This window comes from Amblyomma maculatum, chromosome 2 (assembly GCF_055883805.1).
Source record: "Amblyomma maculatum isolate TAMU_Amacu chromosome 2, ASM5588380v1, whole genome shotgun sequence".
NCBI lineage: Eukaryota > Metazoa > Arthropoda > Arachnida > Ixodida > Ixodidae > Amblyomma > Amblyomma maculatum.
The window spans coordinates 90,118,241-90,141,411 of NC_139345.1; the positions used below are offsets into that span (position 1 = coordinate 90,118,241).

At 44.4% G+C, this 23,171-nt stretch overlaps 1 protein-coding gene across 1 annotated transcript in view; it reads right to left on the reverse strand.

Moving 5' to 3' along the window:
• The window catches only part of LOC146199226 (uncharacterized), a 92,289-nt gene that overhangs the window by 2,967 nt on the left and 66,151 nt on the right, over window positions 1-23,171 (reverse strand). The window contains exons 17-20 of the mRNA XM_084594703.1: window positions 20,898-23,165; window positions 19,977-20,062; window positions 10,961-11,082; window positions 8,837-9,128 (exon numbers count right to left, since the gene is read on the reverse strand). Coding sequence (XP_084450829.1) covers window positions 8,837-9,128; window positions 10,961-11,082; window positions 19,977-20,062; window positions 20,898-23,165 — 2,768 coding nt within the window. The remainder of the gene's footprint in view (window positions 1-8,836; window positions 9,129-10,960; window positions 11,083-19,976; window positions 20,063-20,897; window positions 23,166-23,171) is intronic.

A 23,171-nucleotide genomic window follows, 5' to 3' on the forward strand; every position in this document is an offset into this window, starting at 1 on the left:
ATGCTGCTACTGGCATGGCTGAGAAAAATATATGGCAGAACAATGATAATACTGCTTCGCCATGATATAGAATTAGTCAACACCTGCACAATCTCAAAGCCAATGAGCCAGATTTTGAAGCCGGGTACATTCACCATTCTCATGCTCCTGCACACGGGCAGTTTCGATGCCCATTAGGCTGGAGATCGTTTGGATTACAAAGTAACTGAAATATGTTGTAATGCAGTTTTAATTTTTGTTCCATTATTTAATTTCTTTGTTTTATTTGAGCAGCAGAAGTACTTTTTTTTTGAGTTCGATGTGCTATCTTAAATGAAACTGCTACTGGTATATATATATACACACATATTACGAAAAAGCATACGACTCAGTTGAAACCTCGGCGGTGATGCAGGCATTGCGAAATCAGGGGGTAAAGGAGCTGTACGTGAAAGTGCTGGAAGATATATATAGTGGCTGCACAGCAACCATAGTTCTGCATAAAGAAAGTAACAAAATTCCCGTAAAGAAAGGTGTTAGGCAAGGAGACACAATCTCCCCAGTACTATTCACAGCTTGTTTAGAGGAAGTATTCAGAGACTTGGAATGGGAGCAGTTAGGGATAAGGGTAGATGGAGAATACCTCTGTAATCTGCGATTTGCTGATGACATTGCCTTGCTAAGCAACTCGGGGGATGAACTGCAAATAATGATTGATGACCTAGACAGAAAAAGTAGAAAGGTAGGCTTGAAAATCAATATGCAGAAGACTAAGGTAATGTTCAACAGCCTCGGGAAGGAACAGCAGTTTACATTAGGTAGCGAAATACTGGAATTAGTAGGCGAATATGTCTACTTAGGACAGGTAGTAACCGCAGATCCGGACCATGAAAAGGAAATAAGAAGAATAAGATTGGGATGGAGCGCATTTGGCAAGCACTCGCAGATTATGACTAGCAGCTTACCGGTATCGCTCAAGAGGAAAGTATACAACAGCTGCATCTTGCCTGTACTCACCTATGGGGCTGAAACGTGGAGGCTAACCAAGAGAGTTCTACTTAAGTTGAGGACAACCCAGAGGGCTATGGAACGAAAAATGGTAGGGGTAACATTAAGAGATAGAAAGCGTGCAGAGTGGGTCAGAGAAATAACTCAAGTTACTGACATTCTAGTGAAAATTAAGAAGAAGAAATGGACATGGGCAGGACATGTAGTGCGAATAGAGGATAACCGATGGTCGCTGAGGGTAACAAACTGGATTCCAAGGGAAGGAAAGCGTAGCAGGGGGCGGCAGAAAGTTAGGTGGGCGGATGAGATTAAGAAGTTCGCAGGGGTCAAGTGGATGCAGCTAGCACAGAACCGGGTTAAGTGGAGAAATATGGGAAAGGCCTTCGCCCTGCAGTGGGTATAATCAGGCTGATGATGATGATGATACCGGGTGTCCCAGCTAACTTGAACCAAGGGATACAAAATAATATATTTGAGGTAGGTCAGTGAAACTAATTGCATACGATGGCCAGCCTCCTTGCGCACTACACGCAATTTTTGTTTTGCAGTTACTTAATTAGCTAATTATGTTAATTTTTCTAATTTAATAAATATCGACTTTAGACCAAACATGTGAATTGGAAACTTGTAGAGCACCTTCAGAAACCCCCATTCCATTAATTGCGATAAAGAAAGTGTCACGTGTATCTTTTTTTCTGGGCTCAAAAGAAAGCCCGCGAAATACAAATAATATCACATGACTAGTGCATTTGTGCGCCGCGATTGTGGTGCTCTCAGTCATGGTTTGAGCGAACGAAATTAGCTGCGGCCGTGTCGCCTTGGCCCCTTTAAAGCGGCAGGCCAATATGCCTGCGATGGCTTCTTCGCCCGCGTTAGACAGCCGGCCCACGTGACGATGCAAGTAGCAGCGAGAACGGCGAGCCGACACCACCGGGATTCTAAAAAACCCTCCTTCTCTCCCATCAGCGAACTTTACGGCAAACGGATGAGCGATAAGGTATCAGCCACTGAATCTGCGCATACAGGCTTGGGTAAAGGGGCGAGATGACATCATGTGACTCGACTAAAATTAGCGCTGCACCTTCATTTGCCGGTTCTTTATCGTCATCTGTATGTCGTGATGCAGTCTACTGCGGTGCACAGGCCTGGCCAAGATCGCGGTGGCGACGGGTGAGCTCGAGCTCGCTCCAACCATCGCCAACATTTCTGCCTGCCACTGCAACGGGACCATCAGGTCATGGCCGCAGCTGATTTTGTTCGCTCAAACCATGACTGAGAGCACCACAATTACTGCGCTCAAATGCGCTAGTCACATGGTATTATTTGTATTTCGCGGGCTTTCTTTTGAGCCCGGAAAAAAAGATACACGTGACACTTTCTCTATCGCAATTAATGGAATGTGGGTTTCTGAAGGTGCTCTACAACTTTCCAATTCAATATTTTGTAACCCTTGGTTCAAGTTAGCTGGGACACCCGGTATATATATATTTTTTTTTTTCAGAAAATGGTATTTGAAGATGTGCGGTGCTGTATCGTCACTCACCACAAATAGGGAATGCCTATTCCCAAAATTGCAAAGATGCTGAAATTGCAGTGAGTACAAGTGCATCGCGTCATCAAACGATTTCAGGGGACAGGAGGCATCAAGGACCAGCAGCAAAGCAGACGGCCTCGAAGAGTAAGAAAACAGGAGCTCAAATTCACCACCAGCTAAAAACAATGAATCGAAATCCTCTGAGAAGCATACAATAACTCACCAGGGAGCACGGAAATTAACAACTGGCCAGAGAGCATGGAGTTAACAACTCGCCACAAGCACGGAGTAACAACTCGCCACGGAGCATGGAGTAACAACTTGCCATGGAGCACAGAGTTAACTCGCCAAGGAGCACGGAGTTAGCAGCTCTATCATGCAGCTACCAGTAAAAAGGGGATCTTGGGCTCCAGGAGTGCAAACCAGCAAAAGGACAGCTTCTCACAGTCAAGATGAAGGTCTCTAGGCTGGAAAAGTGCCACAGGATGAAACAGCTGTGCTGCAGTGAAACCCTGAATTTGATTCCGTTCACAGATGAGAAGATTTTCACAGTTGAACCAGCCTGGAATTCGCAAAACTATCGAGAATTGCTGTCAGTCAGGTTTCTTCAAACTGTGAAAAAGGAAAAAAAAAAAAAAAAAAAAAAAAAACATTTCCTAAAGAGCATCATGGTCTAGGGTGGAATTTCCGGCTTTGGGAAGACCAAGCATGTTTTTGTTCCAAAAGGGGCAAGCAACACCGAGACCTACCGCGAGCTAATCCCAGAGGGTGCCGCTAATTTCTGGGCTCAGGACAATGCAAGAAACATTGAACGGCAGCTGCATCAAGATTGCCCACAGAGCGCAGAAGACCCTCGAATGGTGTGAAGCGAACATTCCCGGCTTCTGGGAAAAGGATATTTAGTCGTCCAATGCCCCCGATCTCAATCCGATTGACTCTGCTGTTTGGGGGATCATGGAGCAAAAAGTGAATCTTCAAAGCGCAAATCCATCAAAATTTTAAAACGGGCTTTGAAAAAGGCTTGGAATGAAATAGGTAACTCCTGAAGATATCGCGGCAATTTTGAAGAACTTTCGAAAGCATCTGGAAGCCTGCATAAAAGCAGAAGGTTCACATTTTGAAAATGAAATATAAAATGCTTTGCAGAATTCCCTGCACTTTTTAATTTAAAAAAAGTGCATGTCAATTTCTTTCTTTGTTGAAAAGTTATTGTTGCTTTTTCACGTTACAGTACTTTTCGGTCACACTTCACATTATCATTGCATCAACTAGTTTTTCAGCACTCCAAAAGATTGCTCTGCAAAAATAGACTCTGTTCTTCTGTGACGTGCCACAGCATTTAGCCCATGTTCACGTTTCAGTGCACTTTGCGACAACCAGGACCAAGAAGAACCCCACAGTTACTGCAACGATAGCAACTACAAATGCGGCAGACTACCACCGAGTTGTGGCAGTTTCGCCAACGCAAAATGAATCTTTATGAATCGTCTGAATCCAAGTTCACACGCATCTTTATAGACCATTGTCATTCTACTGTTCCTGCCTGTGTATTATACCAACCTTTGAGATAACTGAATACCCTTATCTGAACAAACTTTCAATTAAAAATAGACTCCGCCCAACATCCACCTCATTTTATCCTGCCCCAATTGATAATTTTATTCGATGTTACCCCGTGGCACCATATGTCGGATCGCAAGCTCACTACTCAATGGTCATTCAGTTTTGCCGTGTGGCAGTGATGAATCCCGATGACCCTAGAAAATTTCGATGGCCATTAACTCAATCGGCACTGAGATTGCTCGCGTAACAGGTGGATTACTTGCCACATATCATATGGTTAAAAACAGTGTGTTTTGTTATGCTAGGACATGCTCCCAAAATTTCATCCACAAATACAATAATAAAAGCTTTCAGTGTATTAATTCCATTCAGATTTTGCTTGAACAAAACTTTTCAATCTGCTGCTCTCTTCCATAAAAAAAAATTTACGCGAAAGATTGGTGACAAGAACATAACGCAGGACAGGTATTGGCTCAGATTTCAGGATATTGCTAAGACATCAAGCATGACCACAGGATGACTTCGGCTCTCCAAACGCAGCCCGAACCTCAACTGGGACTATAGGTCACTCTCGACAGGCAGAACATTACAGCAGCGAAGATAACCAGGATTATCACACTCAGTTCATTGACGTTAGGAAATTGCCCAATGCAGGAGAATTATGCTACATCATGACTTTGATCTGGGTAAGTCGGTTCACTGCTATTAACGAAAACCATAGAATTGAAGAACATTTCTGCTAATAGCAATTAACACGAAAGAACATTCCTATTAATAGCAACAAACCAACAGCCCACACCGAGGTGCTGATTAAACACATTTATCCTACATCAGGTTCCTTGACCTTGATTAACTAAGCACGAATCTGCTATAAACCTGCTTAACCACACTGCTGTAACAATCTACTGATAGAGAGTGCTCTCCTACTGCTTAAAGGAAATAAACCCAATCGAGGTATAACACCTTTGTGGTTTTACAAAGCACTGCCTTTCCTGTTGATTGCAATGAACCAACCAGCCTGGCCCTAAGTCCCGATTCAATACTGAACAAAGAGGGAACAGAAGTGGAAATGCAAGTCTAGTTTACAATCAGTTTAGAGACATACAACTGACCTTGCAGAGCCCTTGCAAAAGAATACACTGCTTTGTGCAACCTTTGCAGAAGGAATACCAAGGATTACAAGAGGATCAAAATTCACCACATAAAATTCCTTGCCTAAAATCAGATGTGCTGTGGAACATTTCTTTAGTATCTAACAAATATCAACATAGCGTTAATGGGCTTATTCTCCAGAAGACACAGAGTCGGTTTTGTGGGCAAGATATCACGAGTATGCCTTTTGCAGGCGGTAGTTGGCCAGCAACATGGCCAGGCAGGATACTGGTTGGAGGGTTGTGTGACATCAAGACAGCATACAACATCCTCGAGCTAGCAAAAACTGCCAAGTCAGGTAGCTCGTAAGATGAGAATCTAACCCTCCGTGACCACCCGAAAACCACTCAGCTGCTGGTCGCAGAGAACCGGCCTCTTCCGCACTTCTTTTATGAGAGGCTGACCATTACACAGCGAAGAAGACTCCTCAATGCACATGATCAAGCTGCATGCAGACACAATCATCGACACAACACAAATAACAGCAGCGAGCTGAGACAACATATAAGTGTAGAAGCACTGGAAGCCTACTAACTGGTTGCGCACAAAATCTGGGAGGACCGGAAGCCCCGTGACCAGAAAAAGAAAATTGTAATGGCTGTGCACATTGGTCGTGCAGCAACAGCCGCATCTGTGCTAGTCGTAAATGTCACGGGTCCGCCGACATTTGTTCCAATGCTGGCAGCAGACATTGCGCACCTTACGCTCAATGTGACAGCAGACTGAATAGACTCATTGTGTATTTTGCATTTACACTTGCGATCCTTACCAACAATCCATACATGTAGTGCATGTAGTCTGACCGCGGCTTTAGATACTCGCTCAAGCTTCATCTTCAAGGAAGTTTTCCTCAGAATCCATACAGGGCCCCTCTTCCATCCCGTCACCATATTTAAAGCCTGCTTTCTTAATGTTTTTTGCAACTTCACTTCTCAGGCTATTCCAGAAGGCTGAAATCGCCTGAACGGCCAATTTTATGTCAATTACTGTGGTAGTGGTTTTGCCGAGTGTCGAACAACAGACATTATATCAACCTTGTTCTGTGCTGCAACTTGACAGAGTGCACAAACACTTGGTTTACTGGTTGAAGGTGGGACGTGGAGTTTGGAGGGAAAATAACTGTTGGCTTTAAACATGACTTTGGTGTGGCAAAAAGCATTGTCCACAAAGAGAAGTGCTTCACGATTCTGTGCTTTCATCCTCTGAGCAAATTTCAGACGCAAGGAGTTGAAAATGCATGAGGTTATCCATGCATTCTGGTTTGCTTCATACATGATGGGTCTGTAACGCCAGTGGCTGAAACAAAGGGGGTTGTTTCGGCTTCCCAATCATAAGGTGACAATGCTCATTTCCTGACATACTGAAACAAAAAATGACACTAAAGCGCTCCTTCGACCGCTTCCTGCCGTGGCATGCAAAGGACATAAGCAAGTCTTTCCTGGCCTCATTTTGTAGAACAAACCACTCTCGTCTGCACTGCACACATTGTCAGGGCAGTAGCTGTGAAGTAACTGAATGAAGTTGACGATCCCTCCATGATGACAAGCAGTCTGTGTCAACTGCACCACTTTCTCCCAAGATACACTTGAACGAGATACCGCTCCGCACTTTGAAGCAATCTAGCCAACCTTTACTGCCCTTGAAGTCAGCATATTCGAGAATCAGAAAGAATCAGGAGCTATACACCTTTCACTGGAACATTCTTCGCAAGTGCGTCTTGCAACAAAAAAAAGCTATGGCTTCCTCTACCTTTAAATAGCTGGCTTCACGAAGTCTAATTCACTGCGCCGTAAGCCCATCATCCAATTGTTGTCTTATAATTGCATCACGGTTTTTCACGATGGTGCTCAGGAAAGCCGAACTTCTTTGCAACTGTCGTCTTGGCGAAATACTCCCAGAGGCTTGGAAGAAGGCAATAATTGTACCATTTCTAAAACCAGGAAAACCACCGACATCCCCAAGCAGTTATAGGCCCATTGCTCTCACCAGCTGTCTCGCACAGCACACGGACACCAAATATCGCGAATTTGGAACTGTTTCCCTCTAGTTCACTCCAAGTGAAGTAGATCATCAGATCGGGTCTTGCTGGCATAATCAAACTTGCTGGAATTGTCACAATTCAAGCTCATCATCTTCTGCACGCGAAGTGCATATTGTATACTCCTCCAGTGCAGCCTCTTGTCGGCATTTGTTGCAGTGCTACATATAACTTAATTGGTTTACAGGAAAGGAAGGCGCAGTATCTATCACTTTTTCCGGCAAGTGTGAGTTTGGACAGTACACCATCGTTCCTGTCACGTGGCGTTGTTTCTGTCCAGAGTCCACATCAACGATGATTTGAAGCTTATCCAGAAGAGAGTTCTGCTTTCATTTTGTTGACATCGCTCGCCACTTGTGCTGCCTGCCACATTCGACAAATAGTCGCCTATCCTATGTTGTACCAACAACACGGGGTAAAGAGAAGGGATGCCGGCAGTGTTAGCTTTTGCTCGTGTGGTGTTTTGGCAATGATGGTGATGAGTGAACATGGCACCTGGTGGTTGTGACACACATATTAGTGATTGATTTTAAAATCTGACATACGTAACTACTATTGCGTCCTTCTCTCTTACTCTAGGGACCTAAAAAAGTTGTACTCAGTAACAGAGTCTCTTTTGTTAACACCATTGCATACAAAAGGCAGGGTTTCATGGCGAACATAGAAAAACCAACCAAACGCTTTTCAAGTGTCTCTTATAACTGAGTGTCTGTCGTAACAGTGTCCCTTACAGTGAAAGCACATTAATTCGAACCTCGATAATTCGAATATTTGGATAATTCAAACTACACTAATTGGTCTGGCCAAGCTCCATAGAAATCTGTATGCAAAAAAGCCCTTTAATTCGGACGTGAGTTGGTTCCGTTACGAAAAATTTGGACTATGCACCGCTGCGTCTGGGCGGCTTGGCGCGCAGCATGTGGCAAAAAAAAAAAACTCAGCAGAGTTAGAGGCTGCACACGTCCAAAACAGGGATAGATGTAACCAGGTAAAACCATGCAAGAGTGCGTAAAGCCTAAATGGCACCATGACCGACGGCAGGGTGTGCGGGCGGGGTTGGCAGCAGCTACCTGCGCTCTCTTCCGCGTAACCTCCGAAATTCTCAACTAAATACTTGTTAATTCCGAGCCCTGTTAATTCGGAAATACGCGTAAGTACTGTCGGCGCGGTCCCAGCCAATTCCCATGAAAGGCTATGACTTCGGACGGACGCTATGGGTTCGGGGAACGCGGGATTTTTTTTTTTTTTTTTTTTTTGCGAGCACGCGGGTCAGCCGCGATCATGACGCCAGCTTTTAGCATCGTTCGCTTCAAAAGGCGTTTGCTGCTATCGCACATGGCAGTAGACAACGCTCGCCCCAATCACCCATGGCATGATAAACGAACATACTGAAAATTAGGCTTGCACAGCCAGACAAGCGCTGGCACTCTGCCAAGTTCACTTTTCGGGCTGTACTATGTGCAACTATCAACTGTGTTGTGCAGTGCTTTGGTATTCGATCGCCAATGCCAGCTCTAGCCTTAAAAATTTTGCACGGGTTTAGTAATAAACAGTGCACTAACCTGTGGTCAGCCCAGGCTTGTTGTCTCTTGCGTGCGGACTCGAGTTTCCTGGCATGCGCGGAAAGGGATGCTTTGAGTTGGGCCACCTGCACCTGCTCGGCAACAGTCTGTTCCTCCAGGCTCTGGCCAAAATAGATGAGCCGCGCCCCTTCTCGCGCACGGGGAGTCATGGTCTTCAACAGCCTTACAAGAGAGGCTGGGGACTCATGGACCAGGTCCTTCGCTGGCCGTGGCGGCTGGGCCTTGCCTTCAGCTAGGGTTGCTACTTTAGGACTTGAAGGAGTGCCGTGTGCTGCAGTAAGTGGAGGGGGTGTGGCAATGACAAACGGCAGAGTCAGCATTGTGACTACTGTTACCTCGGGTTAAAAAAATAATAATAAAAAACCTCTCTGGTGCCTGTAAAATATCTAAACGGCCAGCAACTAGGCTATAGCAGGCAGCGCATATAGATCAAGAAAGCGTCAAGGGTCGGCCCTTTAAATGTTAGGCATTTAAAAGCCTCTCTGTACACTTTGTCACACTAAGTGGGCAGCAATAGCTAGCCTGATGCTGAGAAAGGTAATGAACCTAGAACTCGTGAAATCAGCTGTTCTAACTGACCAATAGTACCATGGCGAAACAACCATAAAAGAATAAAAAATATGTACCAGCCAATTACAACTCAAACTACAGTGGGACAGAATCAAAAAAAGAAAGATCTCTTTATACCTACAGCAACTGCCAGTAAGGTCATATGATTGGTTGGTTAGTTTGTGGGGTTTAACGTCCCAAAGCGACTCAGGCTATGAGAGACGCCGTAATGGAGGACTCCGGAAATTTCGACCACCTGGGGTTCTTTAACGTGCACTGAAATCGCACAGTAGTGCTGCTTTACTTCAGCCAAGCATTACCTCTCATGAGGCAAAAAAAAAATAATAATAACCTGTTTCAAAATCCTTTGATATTAATCAGATGCGAGGACCTGCCAATGCGCAATGAGGCACAGTTTTAGCAATATACCTTGCAGCGAGTTATAAACTATACAAAATTATAACCTGTGGACATAGCATCAGCTGCATGTAGCAAAATTTTGGGTGTTCTTATCATCCATAGTGGCACGGGAGTTTCAGAACACACCAGACTAGAGCCCTAAGTGCTGCCTGCTTGTCACGTACATATTCACATACATATTCACATACGTATTCTGTGATTACCAGTCATGTGGTGCTTGGCATGCACACCGCGAGCAGTAAGTAGTATCACGCAGCTCATGCATCAGTGAGCCGAGAGTAAAGCAATGGCGTGTAGTCGCAATTACTAAATCCTGGCAGAGCTGCAAACAGATTTGCATAAACACATTTCCTGCACTACTGTACATGAATTTATGTAATGCTTCGAGCCTTTAGGGCTTCAATAAATTAAACAAACAAAATTTTGTTTGGTTTTGATAATACAAATTTCGGAAGATATGAACTGCACCTTCAAATATTAAAAGAGTGCCAAGGCCGGCTCCATAACTGCTTTGGCATGTAAAAATGCCAGCTAAATGCTCATAATACAAAAGAAGAAAGAAAAAAGGGGAGGCCACAGAGAAATGTAATGCAAATGGAAGGACCGAGGCAAGGAAAAGAAAAACCTATCAGGTGAGGTATGTTATCACAGAATTCAGCCTTAAAAATGTGCTTTGCTGAACTTTCACACATTTACCCTTAAAGGAAGTAAACCTTCTAAACAAAATTATCGCCATCAACAGCAGCAGCAGGAGCCTGACTACATGGCACTGCGGGGCAAAGGCCTCTCCAATATCCCTCCCATTCACCCGGTCCTGTGTCAGCTGTAGCAACATAATCCCTGTTCCCCCATATCTCTCCAATTCACCCCGTCCTGTACCAGCTGCAACAACATACTCACTGTTCTCCTATATTCCTCCAATTCCCCCCGTCCTGTTCCAATGCAGCAACATAATCCCTATTCTCCCTTATCCCTCCTATTCATCCCCATCCTGTGCCAGCTGCAGAAACATATTCCTTGCCAGTTTCCTCCAACAAAATGCATTAGCTTTTGTTTCCCCAACACAAACACAGACTTGAACTTCCGTGCAATGCTCAAAATGTGGCACCAGTAGAGCAAGAAAAGGGGCCGTACCTAAGTGTCTCTCCTTGTTCTGCAGCTGTCGAATCATCGCTTTCAGCTGCAGCTCCTTCTTCTTGGCAGCCTTCTCCTGCGCCCTCAGCTGGGATTCCATGTCCCGCCTTGCCTGCTCCAAGCTGCACAAGACCAGGACAGCCATTCTGTTACACTTGTTTACTTATTAATATGAAGTGCAAGAGGCAACATACCCATATTAGATAAGCCACTAGCTGTAAGGTAAATGGCATGCCTCCAAACAGTGAAATTAAAGGACCACAAGATTAGACGAGATTACACGAAAGGCAACCCAACAAACATATAAAGCCTCGCTTTAAGCGAGCCATATGGTTTAGTGGTTTATGGGGTTTAACGTCCCAATGCAACTCAGGCTATGAGAGACACCGTCCACCTGGGATTGCTTAAAGTGAACTGACATCGCACAGCACAAGGGTGCCTTGCTTTTTTTTTGCCTCCATCGAAAAACAGCTGCTGCGGCTGGAATTCGATCCTGCATTCTTGGGTGTAGCAGTTGAGCGCCGTAACCACTGCTCCACTGCGGCGGGGTGCAAGCTATACGAAGGCGCCTGCGTGGCTCGTGGACAGATTGCCTAACTAGGAATGCGAAGGTCCTGGAAGGCTGGATTCTGGTTTCAACCTCCCGTTGCAACAGTGAAGCCAAAGTTGGCAGCGCCTGCCAACTCCGCCATGCCGTATGCTCTTGTGATGTTAAACCTGACAAGTCAATGCGCGGCCATTTCAGCTCCCAAAGCCACACCTGTGATATTTCGCTCACAACACCGACACCAAATTTTCGGGAGAGCGGGACAGTTAACTCTATCATGTTAACATGAGGCAGACAACTGATGGCATCACTTCTAAGTAAAATGGGAAAGAAACAGGCCAGCTGCTGATCACAGCTGCTGTTGAAGCATAAGTCATATTGCACAGCATGAGCAACAGTTAATAAAATCTCCAGGTGTTCCAAGCGCTTTACGAAGAAATAAGAATGTTGGAACACTGCTGAAAGCACGAACATTGCCTCAGAAACAGTTTATAGCCAGGCCACAAATTTTCGGTGGTTTGGTTTCGAGAAAACTTTGTCCACGCTTCCACTTTTTAGCAAGGCAGCAAGTTGAGCCTCCCGCATGAGGTGTGTCCTCTTCTCAGTGTTAGTCTTCAATAAAAGGTTTGGTTTAGGTTTATGGGATTTAAAGCCCCAAGGTGACTCAGGCTGTGAAAGTCACTTTGAGGCTTTAGTGGAGAACTCCAGATATTTTGAACGCCTGGGCTTCTTTAAAGTGGACTGACATCGCACAGCACACGGGCGCCTTTCTTTTTATCTTCATCGAAAAGCAACTGCTGTGGCCGGGATGTCCTCTCGAAAATTGATAGAACGGAACACCACACCTTCATCAGAAAGTTAATGACCAGGTACGTCTGAAGTAAGGTTAATTTCTCTCAATGCAAGAAGCATTGTGAACAAAACAGATAAACCAGAAGAATGCTGCACCTGGCTACACCTGGCTACACGAACAAATCAGTGACAATGACATCATTCCACCAGGCTATCAATTATATTAGCGGGACAGAGGATCTAGAGGTGGTGGTGTTGCAGTTGTTAAATCCGGTGTCGATGAAGCCCGATTGCTGAACATGAGAGCATTTTTTTGAAAATTAAACAAAGAAACTGCGTTTAATTTGTGTGCAGTTTATCATGCTCCGGATGCTGATGAAAGCTTCTTGAGTAAACTGTACGATCGATTGCTGTTGTTACAAAACAAAAATGTGATTGCAACTGGCGACCTTAATTTGCCTTTATTAAATTGGAGCAATTTGCCATTTGGATTATCGCATACAAATGATATTATCCTTGACGTTATGCTTGCTCTAGGTCTTGATCAAAATGACCCCTGAATGTATCCACGAAACACCAATTCCTAATCTTCTGTTCATTAGTGAAGTGGTTAGAGAAGGAACTGTTACGACTGAACCCGGCATATCTGACCACAAGTTATTTTCTTTTTCCCGGACGGCTGAAAACAGAAAGACACATGCGTTGAATGTCACTACTTAAGGAATATAGCAGAGCTGACGATGTTGCTATTATTGACTATATTGACGACAATCTTGGGATTATATGTGATGGTGCTGAAAGCTTCTGGCAACGGTTCACTACTGTGATGGTGCTGAAAGCTCCTGGTAACGGTTCACTACTGTGCTTAGGCATTGCATTAAAGATTTCGTTCTGGACAGGAAAATATTTAAAAGCCGCAAACATCCATGGATTACTCGTGACATTATACACACTAAGTGTAAACTTAAAAGATATCATAAGAAGCATGGGACATCAACACCAGTGTTTAATGAAATCAAACAAGACCTACTATCAAAAGTGAGCTGCACAAGGACTAAATATGTATTTTTCGCACACTTTAGCAGAGTTTCTAAAGACCGATCCACAGGAATTTCGGAGGCACTTGCATTTAACAAAATAAAAGTTAGTAACACGGTAATCACGGATGCTACTGAAATTGGGGAGAATTTTAATTGTTTTTTATGAGGTGTTCTCTGGATTAGATGTGCTTGAAACAAAAGAAACCACTGCACCAGAGGATTGCATTGAAATAACCCATGAGTGTGTCCTGGCGTTGCTCTTGAAACTCGACCCTAAAAATCTTTTGCACCCAATGGTCTTCCGAACGTATATTTGAGGCTATATGCTGAACAAACAACAGGCTTTCTCACAAACATCTTTAGTCTGTCAATAGCAAGTGGTGAAATTCCTTCGGATTGGAAAATAGTACATGTGGTTCCTGTAGGTGATCGTTTGTCACTTTCAAATTATTGGCCTTTTTCTATACCATGCAGTTGCTGTAAAATTTTGGAGCATGTTGTTGCCGATTACCTGCGAATGTTCCTGAATGATCATAATCTTCCGTCCGATAATCAACATGGGTTTAGTCATAGTCGTCCACAGTTACTCAGGCTGTTTTCTCTATGCTCGAATTTGCGCGTGTGCTTGATATGTCCGGGTAAACGAACATGGTTTTCTTTGACTTCAGCAAGCCCTTCAATAAGGTGCCACATGGCAAACTTCTTTATAAGATGGAATGCAAGTGTGTGCCTTTTTGTATTATCTGATGGATCCAGGCCTACCTTAGCGACAGACGACAATACAGAAAAATTAATGAGACCCCTTGTAGTGTTCTCGGTCTTTATTCAGGATTTCTGCAGGGATGTGCGCTTGGGCCGTTGTTTTAATATGCGCGAATGATTTAGTTACGGTTGTTTCTAACGATGTATCTGTTAAGTTATTCGCAGACTACTGCAGCATATTTAAACAGATTTCATCTGAACATATGACCACAGCTCAGTACAGAAAGCAATTTTTGCCATTGGTGAGTGGTGTCTAAAATGGGCTATGGAACTTAATACTGCAAAAACTATTCTCTTACGAACAACTGGAAAAAAATTATTCTAATTTGCTTCCTTACTTTCTTACGGCAATGCAATTTTGTAAGTTGAAATATATAAATATTTAGGTGTAACACTTGGCAATAAGTTGAATTAGTCAGCACACATTACTAATATTGTGAGCACTGCATGGTGCTTCATCTTCCACACGGCTGAACGTGCTGCTTCATCTTCATCCTGCTCCCTCTTGTAGACACCCATCGTCATCGCGGAGTGTAGTTGGCTGCAGTGTGCGACCAAGGCTTCAGGTCTGCAATAAAACCTGATCATCCCCCAAGTCCGACCTTCGTGTTACCTTACAATATTTCTACAGCTGCATTACAAAAGCTATAGGTTTTGAGAAGAATGCTGCCCCGGTACACATAAAAAAATTGGCTTATGAAACTTGCGTTCGGATTTTACTTGAATATGCTTCAGCAGTGTGGGACTCGTACATGAAAAAGGACACAATGCTCCTTGAAAAAGTCAATAGGAAAGCTGTTAGGTTTATATTTAGAAAATACAGAAGGGAAGATTCCCCTTCACAGTTAATGATCTCAAATAATATTCATACACTAAAAACTTGTAGGAAGATTGCTTGATTGGCATTCCTCCTTAATACCTTATCAGGAAAAAATAAAATCAAGCCTCCAGAGTACATTATGAGTCCTCTATTGAGAAGGACTCGAAACGTTCATGAATATTCACTTGCTCCCATCTTCGCCATAACTCACTTTCAAATGCAGTTTTTTCCCTAGAACAGTGGAAGACTGGAACTTGTTACCAGCATCTGTTTTATCCTCAAAGAATTTTTCTGATTCGTTACGTCTATTAACCGATGTATTTTTTTGCGTCCGTTTGCTGCTAATCTTATATTTATTGTTTTTTTTAATGTAACAATGTAAAATCACTCCTGCTTGGGCCAAGCATTGGCCTGCAGTATTATGAAATAAATAACTCAATAAATAAATAAGTAAATAAATAAAAGTTTCCAAAACCCTGAGTAACGAGGCAGATGTCTCATATGATAAGGCTATTCTCAAAAGTTTTCGCAAGTATTCTAGTTTAGACAACCGTTTTGAGCCGATATCTTCTCTCAGCATCAGTACTAGTACACTGCATGGGCTCAGGCCGGCCCGAAAGCTCAGGCCAGCAGTTGTTCCGCAGGACTTAGGCCGGGCCTAGGCCGGGCATTGGCCGGATATTGTAGACCCAGCCCAGCTAGTGCTTAAATCTAAGGACCCGGATCGGGCTTGGTCCCGCACATAGAGGGCCGAGGACCAGCTTTTGATTCACTATTGCAGAGTGAAGCACACTCCAACACAAATAAATAAAGCCATTTTATGCTGTAACAAATAGTTAAAATTTACTGCCTTATTTATCTACATCACTATTACCTCACTGCTGCGGCTCAGTGATTAAGGCACTCGACTAGACAGCCGTGGTACCAGAGTATGATCCTGATAGCAGCGGCAGAGTTTCAAAAAAGGTGAAGAGCAAATGGTACCCATGTACTGTGCGATGTCATTGAACATTAAAGAACTCCAGGTGGTCAAAATTATCTGAAGCCCTCCACTACAGCACCCTGCATAGCTTTAGTCGACTTGGGACGTACACAAGATCGTTCGCTTTCCATCTTTATTGAAAAGCAGCCAATTCGGCCTTGTATGTAACCCTTGAAATTGTGTTTAATACAAATAATGTCCTCCGATTGGCTGTGAAGAAACTTTAAAAAGTGAAGACTCGTTAATTAGAACCTTTATAATTCAAATTTTTGGATAATTCGAACTACACTACTTGGTCCGACCAAGCTTCATAGAGATCTGTGTACAAAAAAGCTAGTTAATTCGAACGAGAGTCAGCTCTGCTACGAGTAATTCGAACTATGTGCCGCTGCATCTGCGCGGCTTGGCGCACATCACGTGGCAAAAAAAAAACACCTCCGCGAAAGAGCGGACTAGTTAGAGGCTGCGCACATCCAAAACAGGGACAGAAGATGGAACCAGGTAAAACCATGGAAGAGTGGGTAAAACCTACATGGCGGTGACCGGTGCAGTGGCCGGTGGCGTTAGAGAGAGGGGACGGCGGCCGTGGTGGCAGCTGCCTGCTCTCTCTTCCGTGCAACCTCCGAAACTCACAACGGACGTGCACTAGGTTAAACTTTTTTTTTGCGACAGCCATCCATCCTTTTACCCATCAGCCGTCAACGGAAGCAAGCGGTCAGCCGCGATCACGACGCCGGCTTTTAGCATTGCTCACTTCAAAAGGTGTTTGCTGCTATTGCGCGTTCCAGTGATTTGAGTGGCAGTAGATGACGCCCGCCCCAATCGCTCATGTCATGATAAAGAGAATGTACTGAAAACGAGGCTTGCATAACCGGACAAGCACTGCCACTTTGCCCAGTTCGCTCCCCCCTGCTGGAGCTAATGTCAAAAGGTAAACACACCATTATAGCTGCACAGCATCTTGGCGCACTGCCAAGAAATGCGTTGTGGAACGTTTCGCGTCAACAATCAACTTTTTTTTTTTTTTTTTCAAATTCTTAGGCACAACTCGGGGCTGGGTGGGCTCATTATGCGAGTGGGTCTTTATGCGACTAAATATGATACATTTACCGCAATGCAAATACCTCGACAGTTTTTTCGAGGCCATTCGATAATTCGAACATCAAATAGATTGAACCCCCCTAGTCATGTGAAGGTCAAATTAATGAGCTTTTATAAATTTTACGAGCAATTTTTTTAGACATCGTGAACCACGAAATATAATTGGTTGAAAATCTCTGGAACATTAGTGTTAGCATCTATGAGATCTCCGATCAAAAAGCCGACCGGATGAACACATCATTATCACGTTTTGTGTTAAAAAAAAAAAAAAACATTTCTTGATTTCAGCTTCTTTGTTGGTCTTTTTTTTGTGTGTGTGTAGTATGAGTTTATTCGCTAATTCATGCGTTACAGTGAACATGGATCTAGGCTGCACTCTGAGATTTGAAGGTTGGGTTGGGCTCGGAAGAACAAGTTAGCGGGCCGGGCCGAGCCTGGGCCTGAAAATGCTGCCCGTGCAGTGCTCTAATCATTAATCTGAAGAAACAGCATAATTTGACGCTAACACTTCACAACATCAGCGACTGGCTGAGTTCAAGGCCTAATAAACGGAGAGCATCGAGCTTGTAACAGAGCAAATTATTCAGTTAATACCTTGGTGTAAGAATAGTTTAGGTGATGGCACTGCGGCCGGCGCAGCGTCCAGATTGTGTTCACCGCCACGGCGCAAATAGACAGAGGCTCACAGATTCACGCTGCGTAGGTTATCGATGCTATGCGTTGATCGTTTGTGGCGCTCAATATCGGGATATAAATAAAAGTAAACACATGCATGAATACACCGGGATTCTGCATTGACCAAACTAATTATATAAATGGATGTGCAGCTGATTTCTCGCCTGAGTTTTTTAATAGCTCCGATACCTAGCATGCGTTGAAGCCAGTATATCGATCATATTTTCTGTTGTGGCCTCCAATGTTAGCAAATGAAAGCAAAAAAAAAAACGTCCTCGAAGCATCTTGAACCATTGAACCTCGAGCTTACACATGTACTTGGTTACAAACTTTGCTCGACACGTGACACCTGCCCAGTCTTCTGCTTAGTGTTAAGGCGTTGGCGGCTATACTTCGCGCCACTACAGCAAGCCGTGTGCAGTACAGCTTGATGAAGGGCATGTCACATGGTTAAATCCAGCGCAGCTCCTAAAGAAGTAAAATTTGGGCTAGTTGCCGATGAATGGGCATAAAATTTCTATCCTACTCTGTTACTTTAGAGAACAATAGGCGCCCTTATATTGAAACCAAAATGTCCAACCTGAAGGTGGTGTGTACAGTGCTCTTACACTTGTATAAAATGTTAAGAATGGTATGCTGAAAGGAGGGGTTCATTCTGTCACAAAACTACACATTATATGACACAAACTGTTTAAAATATAATTCACAAGAAATATAACAATAATTAGTACATTCTGTAAACTTGGCAGCCGAGCGATGCACTCACAGAACTCACAGGTGCAACCCAACACTTTTCTAGAACATGGGCAAGCCCACCCCCCCACACACACACATACGAGTTTCAGCAAGTACACTTCAGCACCTATACAGCGTGCATTCACCCCACGCGTGGCGTGCAAATTTCTGAACGCACGCAGGGCAGGCAGCGTGGGCCCCTAGGCCATGGCTCCTAATACTGGATGGATGGATGGAATATAGGAGCGTCCCCTTTGAAACGGGGTGGTAGCAGTAGCTATCATGCTCATTTTTCTCCATATATCTTAATTATTGATTTAGAATGGTTAACTAAACCATCATTCTATTTATTAAATTTTGCTCCTACATTACTAACATTATGTCACTTCTCTGCTTTTAAGCCACCAATCTTCCAGCCGTTTTTTGCTAGTTTCCACCGCCGGTTTATTCACCCGGCCACTGTTATCTCTAAACCCCAGAGCTTCAGAAACAGTGATTGCGCCTGCATCAACTTCCAGATGGATACCATTGCATTCGAGTATAATATGGTCAATTTTTTCACTGGAGTTTCCACATACAGCACATGCGTCATCTAAATTGTTAAACTTCTTTTTGTAGCTGCGTGTTCTAAGGCACCCTGATCTAGCTTCAAAAAGTAGGGCACTGCCTCTTGAGTTATCAAAGAAATCTTCCTTCCTGATCTGCATTTTCCACTTTCGGTATAATTCCACACTGTTTTTTTTTTCATCGAATTTATCCAATTTTTACCTTCTGTGTTTTTCACCTGTTGCTTAATGCTCTTTATTTCTCCGTCCTTGTTACTAGCATACTTACTAGTTAGTTTCCCAGTTCTTTTCCTCCATTGTGAGTCAACGCTTTTTAGGTACAGGTATTTAAATACCTTAGCTGTCCATCTGTTACTGTCCAATTTCCTCAGGCATTCCTCATATAATATTTTACTCTGAGCTTCCCATACTTCGAAAGATGCCCAGCCCATATCTCCCTGTACCGCCTCATTTGTAGTTTTGCCGTGGGCACCTAGTGCTAATCGTCCAACGGATCTCTGATTTGTTTCTAATGTCGACTGTACCTCTGATATTAGGCACAAAACCGCATTTCCGAAAGTAAGTCCGGGCACCATAATTCCTTTCCAAATACCCCTCAATACCTCATACCTATTGTATCCCCACAATGCCTTATGCTTCATTATCCCGGCATTCCTTCGCCCTTTGGCCTTAAGTGATTGCTCATGCTTTCCACTGGTTCCCATACTACAGCGCCATCTGTACTCTTGCGGCAAAAATGACCGCTGACACAGGGTCATCTGCGAACACAATCTGTCCGCGGCGCGCTCTCTCTACAGGCAGCAGCGAGTGTCAGCACCTAACTTATTCTTACACCGTGGTTAATACAGTAACCAAGCAAGCCAGAGATTAGTAGCTGCAGTAAGTGCTCAGTTAAAGCTTATTGTAGACTTAAACCAGGCAGCTTTAACCACATGACATAAAAGAATGTAGAGTGCCTTTTGTCCATCCAGAAAATAAATATCACAAAACACGCACCTTAGTTTCAAGCTGCTAACTTGACAGCGAAGTTGTTCCAGTTCTTGAGTGCAAGTGTCCGTCTGAACAGCAACAGATTCCTTTGCCTGGAAGTGAAAGGTGAAGCAGCATTGCTCATCGAGAAGTCGTTCAAGCCTGTGCTAAAGGAGAGGCAGGAATCAAAATACAAACAAAAACTGAAAGCAAAAGCGCAGTGTTTTCTCAAAATGAAATCCATGTAAACTACTAACCAATTCCCGACAAATTCCCGAGGGATCTTCAGTTATCCTTGCCCTCGTCCAGCCATGACTACCCTACCCATGCAAATCCAATCTTGTATAGTCACATCACATCCTTCTGTCTCCAGTACACCTAGTGAAAGTTAACTACACAACATCCTGCTGTTGGGAGCCCTGTTGATCTTAACACACTTTGTTGAAATTCCCTTATAAAGAAAATTCTACCCAAGCACGGCCCCATCCTTTTCATGATAATTACTTACAAATGCCTTGTGGGGTAGTAACTGAAAAGGGAGGCCGATGCTAACCAGATTTAAATTTGATTTGGTAACAAGGCTGCACTAGTTACATTCAGATAGGAAAAAGTACTATTTCAACACTCCTAGCTACAGCCAGTGCAAGCATTCCAGGGAACAGCAACTGCCAGTGTATACGTTTGTGTCCATAACGGCCACAAAAAGTTGACGAAAACACTCATTATATATCTCATTGGTGCTTTATAATTCTGACTTGTCAAGAGCTGTAGCAGATTACAGTACAGTGGAGAAAAATCTGAAGAAAGCTTCAAAACCAAGTTTGGTTTCACCTATTCAGAAAAGTAAGCTTAAAGGCATCCCACAGTTTTTTGGTATTAGAAGTCAGATGAGCCAAGAATTCTTGCAAGGGCATTTTAGAGAGTTTCAAGTTAAACAAGATTTTGCACCTTTTGGTTAGGATGGAGCCAGGTTCGATTTTCAGGAGCGGATGTTCCACTCCGAAAGGTGGATGAGGCACTGTTGAAGCAAGACAAGGGCGCTTTCCGACTACCGCTGTCGGCTAAAGGATCTTCGGTAGGCTTGACCGCATTTTCCCTGAGGACATCCAAGAGCCTCCTTCTAGGAGGACAGTTTTGCTGAAGTGTGCCATTTCCTGAGGCAGACATCCGGGCTGAATACGCAGGTGGCTTGGATGCAGCATCTACAGGTTTGCTCACCGAGGACTTTTGAATCGTACTATTGCTGTTATTAGCAGAGCACTGTGCAAACTGTAATCTGGTTCCCCATGACGCAAGAGACTTATTCACCTGTGATGCACTCTCGCTGCTAGATGGAACAGCTTGAGCATTGCCATCAGTAACAGAATGTTGAAAAATGCAGGGCACTGACTGGGTTAACTTGTCATGGGAAGAAAGCTTTGTCTGCGCACACGTGTCTGCCATGCTGATCTTAGGAACCTGCTTCTCAACTACCATCTCAGTTTGAGTTCCCAAGGCAGACGCACTGACTGGAGAGTTGGCCACATCATTTCCGAAACACTGTGAGGGTGTGCTCTGGCCATCACTTGTCAAAGTTGTGTCGCTTGCTGATTCTTCTGAGGATTGCAGCAGACTTGCTCTCAGAGCAGCCAAGGCCTTTCCTACATGACTAGGTTTCTGCCAATGGTTTGTTTTGCCACTAAACGAAGGGGTCCAGACTTGGCTCACTGAGGACTTGTCCAAGCAGCTACTGTTGTTCTTGACAAATGAAAGCGGCGTAGACTCCAACAAGCTGTTTTCTTGCGACTCCAGGGATGAATTTACTTGCGATGAATTGTCCATTGTGAATGCGACAGCCTGAGTTTCACAGTCGGCAACTGCAACGTCATGAACACAGCACTCTGTCTGCATGGAACTATTGTGAGAGCAGGGTGATTCAGCCTGCACACCAGCACCTAGCACTGGAACTTTTGAAGCCTGCTCAGTTTCTGTGGCAGCATCCAGCAAGGACGGCATGGCCTGCACGCCATTATCTGCAACGCTGTGTAGCAAAAGGCTTAGCTCTGTCTGCACTGCACATTCTAGCATGGACAGAGCAGTCTGTGCTTCACTATCTACAACTTCGCAGTACTGCAGTGCTGAACACTGCACACCACATTCGACAGTCTTCACGTCATCGTCTGCAACACTGTGCTGCATGAGGCTCGGCTCTGTCTGCACTGCACATTCTAGCACGGACAGTGCAGTTTGTGCTTCACTATCTACAACTTCGCAGTTCTGCACTGGTGAACTGCACTGAACAGCACAGTCAACATTCTTCACGCCATCGTCTGAAATACTGTGCTGCAAAAGGCTCAGCTCTGTCTGCATTGCACATTCTAGCATGGACGGTGCAGTCTGTGCTTCACTATCTACAACTTCGCAGTTCTGCACTGATGAACTGCACTGCGTAGCACAGTCAACAGCCTCTTTTCTGTCAACATCCGTTTGCGAAGCACAGCTCTGCATTCCTGTTGTAGCTTGCACTGCAGAATCTGCCACTAAACCATCAACCAAAGATCGGTTCACTTGTGACTCGCTGTCCCGTTTGTCTTGACTGGCACAAGACGACGAGTGATGTACAGGCTCTGCGCCACTTGCCCCAGGCCACTCGCCTGTAGAAGGCACTGGCTTTTTACACCCATTCTCACTATCAGTCTGACAAGACACCACAGGCAGTATGTTCTGCGACATGCTGTCTTCTTGTGTCAGATTACATGACGATGTCACATTCTGCTGAAGCATCTGCGTACACTGTGTGTCGTCGGTCTGCGTGGCACCATCAACAAACAAAGGCTTTGGCACTAGCTCAATGCAAGCTTGTGGAGTCCTAGTCATCAGTGGGTTCAGGCCGGGGGTACCAGGAGTGCCTACGACAGGGGAATTGCTGGGTGTCCACAGTGTTGTCCTTGGTGTCAGCCTTGCGTGTGGTTTAGAAGCCTGCGCACGTTCTTCTCCCTCCTGGTCGCTGTGTGAACTACTGCTCGATGTGGAACTGTTCCCATTGGCTGCAGTCAGTCGAGGGCTGGTGTACAGTGGGCTGAAGAACTGGAAACCACCAAGTCTGCAGCTTGCGCGTTCCTGACTTCGCTTGCATGCCAGCACTGCTTTGGCACAGCAGTCTTTGAGCTGCACTGGCGGAGGTGTCGTACTCGCTGCTTCATCCAGCTTTCCAGATGGAACCGGTCGTCGCGACGTCTGCAC